Source organism: Syngnathus scovelli, chromosome 22, assembly GCF_024217435.2.
Source record: "Syngnathus scovelli strain Florida chromosome 22, RoL_Ssco_1.2, whole genome shotgun sequence".
Taxonomy (NCBI): Eukaryota; Metazoa; Chordata; class Actinopteri; order Syngnathiformes; family Syngnathidae; genus Syngnathus; species Syngnathus scovelli.
The window spans coordinates 3,583,773-3,597,708 of NC_090868.1; the positions used below are offsets into that span (position 1 = coordinate 3,583,773).

At 42.1% G+C, this 13,936-nt stretch overlaps 2 protein-coding genes across 9 annotated transcripts in view; both read left to right on the forward strand.

Moving 5' to 3' along the window:
• LOC125992245 (zinc finger protein 11) overlaps positions 1 to 13,936 on the forward strand; it is a 43,917-nt gene that overhangs the window by 24,964 nt on the left and 5,017 nt on the right. For 2 of the 8 annotated variants that reach the window (XM_068649550.1, XM_068649551.1), the window contains exons 1-2: positions 10,844 to 11,485; positions 13,747 to 13,932. The exons of 1 other annotated variant lie outside the window; for it this stretch is intronic. The gene's annotated coding sequence lies outside the window, so the exon portion shown is untranslated. Of the gene's footprint in view, positions 1 to 10,840; positions 11,486 to 11,670; positions 11,691 to 11,725; positions 11,956 to 12,098; positions 13,933 to 13,936 lie in introns of those variants that run through there. 5 more of the 8 variants (XM_068649549.1, XM_068649553.1, XM_068649548.1 and 2 more) reach the window with 5 other exon arrangements.
• On the forward strand, positions 4,474 to 5,961 carry LOC125992255 (amphoterin-induced protein 2). The gene has a single exon (XM_049761128.2). The coding sequence runs from the start codon at positions 4,474 to 4,476 to the stop codon at positions 5,959 to 5,961; it is 1,488 nt and encodes a 495-aa protein (XP_049617085.1).

Here is a 13,936-nt window from a genome sequence, read left to right on the forward strand (position 1 = left end):
AAAATGACATATTCCTGGATAATGACTTATAAATAAAGTCATAAGGTCACAGCGCCCCAGGTTTGAAATATTAGCCAAACAAGTCGACCAATTTCAAACGCCAAAATAGCCTTCGGCTATTTTTCTCTGCATGTGGCTCACTTGTCATGTGAGCCGTTAGAGTTTGTTGTCTGGTGTTCTTCTGCTTCAGCGACTCGAAGGACAGCTCGGTTCATCTCTTTTTTGTCTCGAGCTGTTTTCGCTGGAATTGCCTGCGATCAGTCTGCAGGTTTTCCCAGCACGCCGCCGCGCCTCAATATGAAAGTGTCCCTTGTCGAGCGGACAAACGGGGGATTTGTCCGACGGCGTCATGCGCCGGTTGTTTGCCCAAATTGCATTGGCGCTCTGGAGGCCGACCGACATGCAAGCGGGCGTTTTGGTCTTCAGCCAAGTCCCTGTACTTTTCCATCTAACAATTGAAGAGGGCCTCTGGAAAAGGTTTCCTAGCGTCCGTGTCTTATCAAAAAACATTTTTTCCTTCTAGCTTTTGTCTGAGAGGAGGGTCGGGGGCACGACCAGTTCCCCCCTGAGCAAGAATGTTATTGTTTCCTGAGCTTTTCAGATGACACGCTTCCTAACAAGATGTGTGAGGATCCGAATTCTTCCCTCGTGCAACTCGGCCACCTCCACTTCCCTGTCGACACGGTATTTTCGGCTTTGACCCTTTCACCCTGCCGCTGTGCAGGCGGGCAAACGTACTCCCACTCCGCACTAAGTGGAATCCAAAGATAAGTCAACAAAATAGCATCTTTTACCGTGTTACATTCAAGGGCGTCTTACTTCCCAAATTTGAACTCCCTAACCTGAGTCACTGAAATCTGGGTCAAGGCGTGATAAATGACGCACGTGTGTGTCAACATCACTTTCGGGAAAATCAACACAAAATCACACACAGCTAAACACTATTTGCGACAGAAAAATAAAAGCCAGTGCAATTAAAAAAAAAAAAGCCAGCAAATGACTCTGCAATACCTTCAATCTCCACATGAGGGCGGTATTGCACCACCTATTAAATCCTCGGTGGGCCTTAATTTAATGTTTTTTTTGGTTTATTCGACAGTTAACTGCTTGAACTCGTTGATTTTGTCACCCTTTTACCATAACATAAATTTTCTTTTCTTTTTTTTTCTACTATACACAAGTTTAATCTGTCAGACGTCATACATTTTTAAAAATGTATTTTGTATTTGTAGTGGTGATTTTGTTCAGTATCAAACTTACCGACAATTTAAAGTATGATGGCTGTGACCCCCCCCCCTCTTTTTAAGCTAAAATGGAGTCACTTTGACTCTTGTGGGACAATCTCACAGTATGTACTATTCACATTTCCAAATGGTCACCAAAGTGCCGATCCTTAACATCCCAATAGACAAAACCGCCGTGCGCAACCGCCACCGTGCATTATTTATACCCACACAGCATCTCAAAGCAGGTGGCAGAAAGCTTTTGAATGGGGGGGAAAGGAATCGCTGCGGGGTCAAAACGTCGGCGGGTGAAGTGAAAGCATCGGCGTTTGATGTAGACAAACACTTATACATGCACTTAAACACACCGCAAAGATGCCTCGCAGCAGCTCGGTGCACTAAAGGCAACGATAATTCGGAATGTTACATCATCGTCGCTAACTCGGGGTTGTATACAATTTTTTTTCGATAAACGTTCACACAAACTATAAATAAATCTCGCTATTACCCAAGTATCATTTTCAATTAGTACGTGATTACCTAGAAGAAAAAAAAAGCCACCTCGAGTCATACCGTATAATCAGTGACTATATTTAAACCAGACATATGCCAAATAATCTAGAATTATCCCCCAGGTAAGGAAGGACGTGGCTCATCGCAAACACATTTGATTTTTGACGCACCGTATTCTTCGAATCCATCAAGCTGCTTCCCCTCCAGCATTTCAAACAGTTTATTATCGATGTCTCCACTCCTTTAAGTATCAGCAATCTTTCTGCTGGGAAAGATGGACGGACACTCTGGCATTACCCCAATGGCTTTCCTCTTTGATGGCCGGCGCCATGGAAACATACACCCATTTGTCTTGTCACGGTGTCCTGGGTTGAAAGCTCATAATTACCAGCGCGTCGTGATTAGAGCGAAGTCAGTAATAAGGCATCGGCCTCATTGTCACATCGCTCGCAGCTAATGAGACGGATTCATCCTTCTGCGAAGACAATTTGGATTATTTTTTTCGTGGGTTTTTGTTTGTGTGCGGTGGACTCGATGGACACAATGGGGGACTAAAGAAGAGAACAAGGCTTCAAACTGTGATGAATTATGCAAATGCCGTTTATGAAAGATATCAATTTTCCGTTTGACGTAAATAAACAGGAAGCTCGGAACGAAACTGCGAGAATTTTTTCGACACTTTAAGTGTTCTGTCTCCAGTCAGCTAAAAAAAAAAAACATTAGCTTGGCTAGTTTGCCCAGAGCCCTATAGATTCTTCTATAACATTGCGTAACCTCCAGTGTAAATAATGAGACTGCGGCGGCGCTGCGGGGGGGGGGGGGAGAACTGGAACGAGGAGTCTTCAAGGGCACACATGTTTAATTGAGATGATGGTATCTTTAATGGGGCAAATCCTCCCTGAAAAGAGGTTGCATCACTTGGACTTAACCAACAACATCACTGTCTCGGGGTATCATTATTGGAAGTTCTCCAATTCAAATTTAAATCCATCCATCATGAAATTTTGGCAAATTTTAAATTGTTTAATTACATTTCAGCTCGGATGCGCCGCCATGATGATTTAATACGCCTCAGGGCGTTCGGAATCAACCAGTGAGGCTGTTTCTTTAATCAATTTTAAACGTCAGTGAGCTGGAATGTTCATTCGTGTGCTACTTTTTATAATTGTGACGTGATATTAACATTAAGCGATGGATTAAGTCAGGTAAATCCCCCGTGAAGCCTCTCTGACCAAATGCATGGCCGCCATGTCATAAATGATTAATTCTTGAAGTGCGGTATCGGGTTACTATCGTGCCGAAGTTCCGTGTATGCTCTTATTTCAATTTTTGTGAACACTTAGACCTACTACACTACTGTTTTGACGCTGGTCCAAAAGTTGAAAAAGCATCAATAATTGCGATCGACCTTGCGTTTTGTTGTGCTAATTGTGGCCGTGCTGTGCAGCTGCAGCTTTTTTTCCGTCACTCCACTCCAGTCGCGTGCGATGTTGTGCTGCCGTGGCTTCCCGTCTTGCCATCGCCTCTGTCCGTCCCCTCCCACTGGCGTCACGCAAGTCGACCTGCAGGTGAACAGTTCATTGGCAGCTCCCCCCCCCTCTCCTTCCTCCCCATCGCGCACGCCAGCCGGCTGTCTGCTTTTTTTTGAGGCTCGCGCAATGTTGCGCCGCGGGACCAAACCCAGCCGGCTTTGAGAGCCACGAAGGAGGATCATGCGTTCGGAGCGCGGATGCACAAGCTAACGTGGACGAGAGGATGTCTGTTTGAACAGGCAGCAGCTGCGTGGGCGTCAAGGTGAGTAGGCAGCGGCTTTGTATTTTCTTTTTTTTTTTCTCTCCGTTCTTTATTTCCATGATGGGTGCAGAGTTGGTCAGTTCCTCCTAACATTAATTTTCTTGGATCTGAGAGTTGTATTTTTCCAACGGATTTTGTAAAGCACTTTTAAAACAAGAGAGGAATGAGAAAATACGGCTCATATTTCCGATCCATCAGAAAATACAAACAGAAGCTAATGCTAATTGTTTGACTTTTCACCCCTCATTTGGGTGCAGCTAGGGATGCACCGATACTATTTTTATCGGAACAAGTACTTGAGTTTTAGTAATACCCGATACCGAGTACGGATACTAATGCATCTTGCGATGGAAATTGTTTTTGACTTAAATTAAAATGATGAAGAAACATTTTCTTATCCACAATATATGAAAGTCTAAGTCTGCCAATTCCCTTAGTCATCTGTATCAAAATACCGAACAGAAAGAAACACTTTCATTTACAAAGTGTACCTGAACACAGCTGTTGCACGAGGGCTAGTGTAAACACGAACGGTGGCTGAAATAAACAACCAGGCAGCATTCGCTATAATAGGCAAGGCAGCTTTATTTATTTATATAGCAGATTTCAAACACTAGGCAAGTGCTTCACACAACCAAAGGATTGCCTCTCTGGATTTTAAAAGTATTTTATTTCATGCAGCATAACAGCTAAATACCGCGTCACCATGTTTGCTTTGAACCGCGGGATCCACGAATTAACCCGAGTCCGCAGACCTCTAAGTCTTTCCGGCTTTTTTATTCCGTGAAAATATCTCGAACTAGTTGCCGGATTTTCAAATCGTATCAACAGCTGACCAATTTCCAAATTTGTGTGATTCTTCCTCAGCTCTCCTTCCGACGCATGACATGTGTAAAGCACGTGAGACGGCAAGCTGAGACTCAGCCCTGAGAAGAAAAGCAGGATGCGTGTCATCACGTCGCATCTATTGAGCCAGAGCAGCGTCAACCCCGCGGCGGTGGCCCTGCTGCTCACACTGTGCCTCGGCTTCCCTCCTTGGACCCTCACGTGCCCACCCGGCTGTATTTGCACGAGCGATATTATTTCTTGCAGCGGCTGTAATCTATCCAGGCTACCCCTCGACCTCCCTGACTACGCCACCCGCTTAGACCTGAGCCACAATTCCCTAACCGCCATTCCCGCTGATTGGACAACGCGGCCGTTCGAGTGGCTCGCCGCTCTGCTCCTCGGCCGCAATCGCATCGGCCAGATTGAAGCCGACGCTTTCGCGGTGACACCTCATCTCCTCCACTTGGACCTCTCATCCAACAATCTATCAGCGCTCAATTCGTCTATCTTTACCGGCCTGACCCAGCTCAGAGAGCTGCTGCTGTTTGGTAACCAGATTGCTCAAATCAATCCTAACTCCTTTAGTGGTCTCCATAGTCTGGTGAAACTCTACCTGTCTGGAAACAGACTGACATCACTTCCCGTAAATCTTTGGGATGGAGGTGGGCCTCTCAACTTGACCTTTCTCGACGTGTCATCCAACAGGCTCGCCGGTTTGGATGTCCGCATTCTGCTTTCTCTGAGCCAACATGGCGGAATTTATTTGCAGGGAAACCCTCTTAGGTGTGACTGTGCTTTACTGGCTCTTCTTGAGTACTGGACGTGGAAGCAGTATCGCCCCCTGTTGGACTTTAAAGAAGACTACCCGTGTAGGGAGAATGTAAACCCCAAGGTGAATTGTAGCCTGGACGAAGAGGTGTCCAACGAGGCGGGAAGTTACCGAGTGGATCCGGGTCAATGGTTGTGGTTGACATGCCCGGGCTTCGTTTCGCCGGCCGTGAAAGATCCAGCTGTGTTCTGGGTGACCCCTAAAACGATACTATCAGCAGCCGAGCCAAGCGCTCACCTCGCAGTCCTCCCTAATGGCACCTTGGAGATAAGAGGAGCGCTGTTGGAGGATTCCGGCGCATACGCATGCGTGGCAGCCCGCGGACGGCACTACGACCCGGACGTATCTCCCGAGGTCAACGTGGTCGTGGGAAACATGAGCTCCGTCGCCCCCAGCGGCTTGGCTCATCGAGGCGGAGGCGAGCATTTCAATACGGCTTTCACCACCCTGGCTTCCTGCGTGGTCAGCATCATACTGGTGCTCCTCTACCTCTACCTGACGCCGTGTCGGTGCAGGGAGAACAGGGGCGGGGCCCCAGGAGGCTGCGGAGGACGAGCTATCGTCCTCTGTTCGGACCCCAGGGAACTTGAGTCGGGGCAGCGGAGGTCCAATGGAAAAAGGGTAGCGTTCCTAGAGCCCCAAATGGAGGACTGCGATAGCACTGGAGCAAAGTCACCAGTTATCAACACGAGTCAAGCTACCACTGAGGGAATTCTTAAAAATGGAAGCAGGACAGTGGGGCAGACCCTCACAGACTCAGCCCTGATGGTATAGCAAAACATCACACAAAACGGTATGAAGATTTGGCTTTCGGGTGAAATTTTGCAAGTTGTTTATTTTAAGAGGTAGCATTTTTCGACTTTGACTGTTTGGCTTGTGTCTTTAAAAGTTAGGGCCTTTAAATGGTGAGTGACGTGGGTGTCCGATGGGCTAGCTGTTCACTTGCTAATGGTTAGCATGTGGCTCAGCTGTAGCCATAGTAGCCAGTGTATCAATCTGCTCATTATGTGACTTGAGTCTGCCTCAAGTCATAAGACTCAATTTAAGGTTCATCCTGAAATGTCACCCGAAAGTCCAATTCCCCCGACATTTTACATTTTACCAATATCCTGCCTGTGCTTGTAAGAAGACTCGATACGGAAAAGACAGCAAAAATCGCAAAGATGATGGAAATAAAGGTGGCGGAACAGTCACACTCCAGTCTGACTGACTCCCGATAATTGAAAGACCTGTCGCGCTGCGCAAACAGCAACACGGAAACCAATCCAAACTTGTTCTATTATAGATCAAACCATGTCTGTCTTCGAGTTATTCCACATGAAGAAAGGAACGAGTCTCTACCATCGCTACTGGATCACATGACTGCTTTAATAAGTCGAAGCAATGTAGCGCTCACCAGTAAGAATGAAATTGATCGATTCTTTGCGGTGGAAATTTCTACACGAGTTCATTCATGCTCATTTTTGTATGTCTAGTAATGTAATTGTTTTCGTGAGACGTCTTAGTAACAACCCAATGCAGTAAGTAAGTTGAATTAAAACAAGTCTTGATGGCTATCATATTAGCATGCTTTATTGTACTCATAAACATTACTGGGACGTTCATATTATAAAAAAAGTTCATTAACATAACCATGTTAACTAAGTGCATTATCATTCAAAATCATATTGGTCTATTTTTTTAATAAGTATTTGAACAGGGGTGTGTAGACTTATTGGATGTACGAAATGTCGAAGAATGAAAGTCAAAAATGAATTTTTGGTGTTTCCAATTGCACTTTGTTTAGCTTCATCTAGCAACCCAAGAAAACGAACTGTTGGAACGATTGACCCTTAGTACGCGAGAAAAGAAAGGCAGCAGAGTGAAGTGTCATTCCGGCCCTAGTGGTGTCAACCAATGAGAAGAAGGTGTGACCTACTTTCTCCCTTTGTCTGATATTTTTAGCTCTGTGGTGTCGTTTCCAAGGTGCCAGAAAGCTTGTATTGCTTCATCACATGTCTTGTCCACACCAACTTACATTTTTTTTAGTTTTGATGTCCCATTCGGACGCACATAGACATCGTCATGAGTGTGGTATTTTAAAATAAAAAGTTTTAGAGGCTGTGTGTTGCTTCGTGCCTCCAATAAGTTATTATTTTAGGCACCATGAGGAAATAAAGTCCGCTTGGGTGATCAAATGAAAAGTAGGGTTACATCAGAAGGATTTAAAGCATGGCAAATAACCTCTTAGTGAGTCAGCAAATCACAATTTTCCAAAAATCCTCTTAAGGGCCCATTCATTTGCTACTGAAAAAGTGAAAACCGTTTTTTTTTACGCTTTATTTTGTTATTAAAAAAAAAAAACACTTAACATGATTGTACAGTGGCAGAGAGGACATACAGAGCCTTTTCAAAAAATGCGATGCTTTCAGGAGTGATGGGAAAATTGGCTGTTGTTAAATGGAGACGCCTTGATGGCTCCCATAGGGACCAAGCTGGAAATAACTCTCCCAGGGACGAGATGTTTTTCACTTCTTAATATGTTGACTTCTAAAGATCGGGTCCCATAATACTCTCACGATTGCGTATGATACGATGGTGGCGGCAGATGGAGCTCACTTAGCAACAAGTAGCAATTTGGGAAACTGTCAATTACTCTTCTCGAAACTCTTTATTGCCTCGAACAGATGGACTTTGTCAAACTAAACTTAAAACAATCAGAACTGATCATTAATTGAATCATATAATCTGTATTTGAAACAACAAGGCTTAGTTATCCCTACTAGCTTAATGCTAACACACAATACAAAACACCATAGACAGGCTCATGAATAGCATCCGGAGTGGCCGTGTTACACAATCGGTGCAGCAATACAGGTAGACAGTCAATATAAACACTTCTCACAGGTATCTAGTTTCCCCCTGGTGGCCAACTAAAGAAAAATAGTGGTGTAATGTTGTTAAACCAAGCGATAGCACAATAGTGGAAAACATATACCAGCTTTATTTTCTTTAATTTTGAGGTTGAGTCTATCTGTTAGCATCCAAAATTTACAGTGTACCGTACTTTCCGCACTATAAGGCGCACCTAAAAACCTCCAATTTTCTCAGTGCGCCTTATAATCCAGTGCGTCTTATATATGGATCAATATGGATTCGTGGATGAGGACTAACTTATTAAAAGTAAGCTTTACGTGTTTATTTTGTGCGTTGTGTTATATTAACATTTGAGCAACGTTGAGTTATTGATATATTGTTATTGTTTTCACTATTTTAAGTGTTACTATATTGTGATTGCATTAACGTTTGATCAACGTTGAGTTATTTATTCTTATCCGGTGCGCCTTATATATTGATTGATTGATTGATTGATTGATTGATTGATTGATTGATTGATTGAACATTTATTGATTCGGGGGGGCTGAAATTCAGGCCCCAGCAGTATCCATACCACAGAGCGGCTATATGAACAAAGTTTTAAAATGGGCCATTCATTGAAGGTGCGCCTTATAATCCAGTGCACCTTATAGTGCGGAAAATACGGTACATTTGCGCAAATGCTGACTCAGCACTGTAACACCCAACGAGGAGCATCATTTTTAGAATTATGACAGGTGCTAAAACTTAAAAGATTCTACCACACAACAACATTTTAGCAAGGTCATAACGTGAAGGCACATGACCACTCCGCTTAAGCTTAAACGAACACCGCTTTGATCAATATCCACCAAGACGCATTAATCTTCTCACTCCCGAGTCCTAATAATTTCCTGACGGGCAATAAGTCAAACGTTGGAGAAAGTTTAATGAAAGTGGGAGTCGTATTGCTAAAATAGCAACGTTAATGTGAACACATTTTGTGTAATGGTACCATTTGGCAAACGATGCCTACTGTTTAATTAGAGCTTATATGGTTCATTCACCTTTCTGACTCTCCCCTCAGAATAGTCTTAAAGGAGATCATTTGTGTGATTGATTTCATTTTTTGTTATTAACAACTGCTAGCAAGGCCCCCATGCAGCCCTGCTGCTTATTAAGAAAACCCCTTTTGTGCGATTCCGATTATTATTCTGCCTCCATCAGGTATGAATGAAAGCTTGTCAAACACGCATCAAAAATTAATAGCGCGTGATGGAAACGAACGGACACGCCTCGGTGGAATTCGGAGAACATTTGCACGTGTGACACGAGGAACTGATCGGCTTTCCAATATCCGAAATGTCGCTAGTTCGGTATAAATATCGTGCCTCTTCCTCCTGTGGCTTCCTTGGAAACGCCAACGCTCACCACTCTGGAATACGATTATATCCGGTGACACGTTTGGAAATATTTACAATCGGCATTTTGAGTGGCACAACGGGGGAGATTTGCGCTGACACTGCACTTCATTAAAATGTGGGTGGGGGGGGGGTATTATTGCGAGCAGCATTCGGAGGGATAAACACAAGCGACATCGTCTGTGAAATTGCCACAGCAATCGTATTAGGTGGAGGAGGCGAATCCATAAGGACCCGTCGCTACCATCCTGATCCACCTTATACTGGCGAGAAACATTTTTTTTTTTTTATGCTGCGAATGAGGCCAAGCTGACGGCTGTCGGTTATGAAAGGAGATCAAGGACGAGAAGTCGTGTCTTTTCATGTTCTCGGACTGGATCGAGACCAAACAATTCCGTGGTGTGTTTATGTAATCAGGACGCCTCAGTAGGGAAGCAAACTCACATATAGTAACTGCGTGTCGCAAATAGGTTACTTAAAAGCGGGGGGGCTGAGCGACTAAATGGAAAATTGGAAATATTCTTGGCCTTACATCAGGGGTGTCAAACTCATTTCAGACACTCGTAAAAAATGTTCAAAAATGAACGGTAATAAAAATTGCTAGCAAAAATCTCTATTTTTAAAAAGTCAAGACAATTTGTGATTTTAGTAATGGAAAATTTTACAAATGATGTGGCGGGCCGTATCTGGCCCCCGGGCCTTGAGTTTGACACCTTACATGTATGAAAATAAATTAGCATGAGAAAATGTTGCGAAATTTTGGAGGATTCAGAGAAGAACAAAGAAACAGCAAGCCGGAATATTTTATGCAAATGAGCAGAGCTTTCATTAGGTCATGGTGTTTTTTTTTTTTTTAAATCAATAATACATTACAAGTTGCAAATAAAAATCCAGTTTACCGAGCATGCATTCCGGTTTTGCTTACTGACCTGACTCAGCGCTAAAATAGATTTTGCACATCGCTGCAACTGACTTAAATGGCTCTACCGGGGACTCATAATATGTTTTTAATTGAATTATAAGTGAACCCCCACTTCTAACAGTTATTCATAATATTATCCATCACATTTGCCGATAAGAGAGATTTAAAGAGTCTTTGCGTGTCCGTACGAGATTATATTGAATGACAGCTCGTCACATTCAATAAAATCAAAATACTCCAAAGACTCGTTTAGACTAAATCGGCTTTTTTTTTTTTCCACCAAGCCAGTGAGAAGAAAAAAAAAATAAAATGCAAATTTATCAGGTCGTCCGATTGTGCTATTTATAGGTATAGTGGATATAAAAGGTTTACACAACCCTGCTCAATTTCAGGTTTTATTTGAAATGAACTCAGAATAGCTTCAAAAAAAAGCTCCAGTCTTATTTTTTTTCCTCTGACGCACAAAAATTGAAAGGAATCAAATCTGATCAAAACGAGCTGCCCAGCCAGCGCCCGAAAATAACTTGTGTTGAAAGCAATCGTCACATCTAATTATATTTATCAGGCAAGGCAGAACAAAAAAACAAAACATGACCTCAGTGACGGAATACGAAAAGTGAGGAGCGAACAGAGGTGTTTACTCGGCAACATCGTAAAAATAAAATTTATTATAACACCTCGCTTTCTAAGAACGTACTGTACCTGTTTTCAAATAATCCTACATGGTTGTTTACAAGCGCTTGTTATCAGGCAGCTGCTGCCATGACATTTCGAATCGGAAAGCTTTCTTCCGCCGCTGAGATTTATTTCTCATTCACATTAGAAGAGGAAGAAAACTGACCCGAGAAATGTCGGAGTAACGAGAGACCGGATTAACTGTGTGTGTTAGATGAGAAGGTTGGGTTGCGCCCTGGGGAGTGGATAGAACAAAACCTTTTGTGTTCGATTTGATGAATCGCATAAATCAGAGGTGAATGTCTTTATGATCTTGCTTGCCTCTACCACTTCGGATCTTAGTAGAGCGGTGATTCGATTACAAAAGTGAAATACAATCCAAATGTATTACAAAAATACAGAGTAATAGTTGTTGATCTTTGCAGAGGATAAAGAATACATGCCTGTGAGTATTCATGTTATCTGTCTACAAATGTTGCTTCACCGTTTGTGTTCAAATTCAAACACATTTTTATTTTCACTTAATCCTACTATACTACTGTATCTGGTTATAATATTTGGTGTATCAGCAATTTATATACACAAATATATATTACAAAAGTACAGAGTAATAGTTGTCGATCTTTGCAGAGGATAAAGAATATATGCCTGTGAGTATTCATTTTATCTGTCTAGAAGTGTTGCTTCACCATTTGTGTTCAAATGCCCGAACTTGCAAGTTGTATCAAAGCATAAATTTTTCTGACAATTATTATTATTATTTTTTTGTAGAGCACTTAATCCTACTATACTACTGTATCTGGTTATAATATCTGGTGTATCTGCAATTTATGTATATATATATATATATATATATATTACAAAAGTACAGAGTAATAGTTGTCAATCTTTGCAGAGGATAAAGAATACATGCCTGTGAGTATTCATGTTATCTTAATCCTACTATACTACTGTATCTGATTATAATATCTGGTGTATCTGCAATTCATATATATATATATATATATATATATATATATATATATATATATATATATATATATATATATATGGCACTTGTAAAAGGTGTGTTATGGCTTCAGAGTAAACAAGAACATGTCACCCCGTATCAAACTGTGCATAAATGATTCCAGTGCCCTTGAGATATTGAACTGAAGCATGCTAATTACGTTTTAATGGAAGAGGCTGCCATTACTGCGAATTTAACACTCACCGCATAATTATACGCCAGACTATAAAATCGATGGCGACGGGATTTTGAGTCCCAACGGGGTCACACGGTTCACACAAGTCGGAATATTCACCGTCTCCAATAACCGGCCGGATGCTCGGCCACACCTCACATGCACTCATTTCTCAATCTGCCAAAATGTAGGATATTGCAGAAATGTCAGATATTATCCTCCCCTGACAGCCTTATGTAAGTCCCACGCGTGTGTCAGAGATAATCCTCTTAGTGGGAGAAGGGGTCGCCTTAATGGGGAACAAAACAGTTTGCCTCCCCTGTCCTCTGCTTTTAATAATCAAAATGGAATTTGCATGAAGGCCGGCACACCTTGTGTAGGAGTAATCCTTGCCAGAGGACACGACTGCCGTCCCGAAATATTTTATTCCATGTTCAAAGATGACATCTACACAAACACGATTGTTTGGATGGGTATAAATTCAGGTTGACACTTTTTGCACATGAAAATATGGACTTGTCATATTATAAATATATATTTATTGTCACAAAAGTTTTTATTATGTGTTAAACCTTATGATAACTAAAATTCAGTATCTTGTATTCAGTAAGATGAACATATGATATTGTACAAATTTAGTGGAGTTTAGAAAAAACATTTATACGTCTTAATTTTTTAACTTTAGGAACGGAGGTCTCTAGCGCCCTCTGCTGGTTATAACGGGGTAGTACAGTGGGGTTTTTTTTTGTTTTGTTTTTTAGCTCTAAAAAAAATGCCAATAACCTCCACTTTACTCCCCCCTCAAAATTGTTTTGTTTCTGTATTCGGAAATATTTTTTGGTTACTGAATACTCCAAGATTTTGCAAAATACTTCTCTTATAACCTTAATTAAAATTTACTTTCTTTAAAATATATATAATTTCTTGATACTTTGCTCTGCAGCCCTCAGGGGGGAAACGTTTGGCCACTGTTATAAGAAAAATAAAAAATGCTGATTACACCGGGATAAAAAACTTTGTTGATGCTGTTCATTAAATCGCCACTAGAGGGCTTTGCACCGGATAAAACCTGTGGGAGGTTCAGAGTGTCATTTCGTACGGGGCACTCCAGTACTCCTCCTTTTCTAATTAAATCTTAAACTTGAGCTCACTCCCAACTTTATGTCAAATGTTTTAATTTGGTGCTTTTGACCGTATACTAATAAAACATAATAACTTCAGAAATTGAGACAACCAAAATTGCAGCTCCAAAAAAACAGCAAAGCATTTAAAGCCAAACTGTTCAAAGTTTAATCTAAGGTCAAAGTGACATCAAACGTTCCGCTCCATTGTTTACAATGGATCGTGACACTTACTACTCAGTACACCCGCCCAACCCTGAGGGGAACTGAACAAGGTCCTCAGGATAGTTTACTCATTCTAACTAAGTCTGTGTACCGTTCAGTTGAGCTATTTGTAATCCATATCAAATAAGATGTGTCTCGTTCACGACTGAACGCTTTCGATGAATGTGACCGCACAGCTGTCTCCTCCCAACGAGACGAAAAACGGGGACCTCATGTGGAGCGGAACAGGAAAACAAACTTCCCGGGAACTTTAATGAGGAGATTTGAGTGGCTTCTCCGCTGGGGTTGAACTCCAAACGACACACGCTTGGACAGAAGAGGGGGGGGCGAGAAGCTTTAAACGTGCTGCAACTTTTCATCAGGTTA

Excerpts from the sequence above, each read along its gene's own strand:
- LOC125992255 (XM_049761128.2), top strand. The coding sequence starts at position 4,474 with ATGCGTGTCATCACGTCGCATCTATTGAGCCAGAGCAGCGTCAACCCC.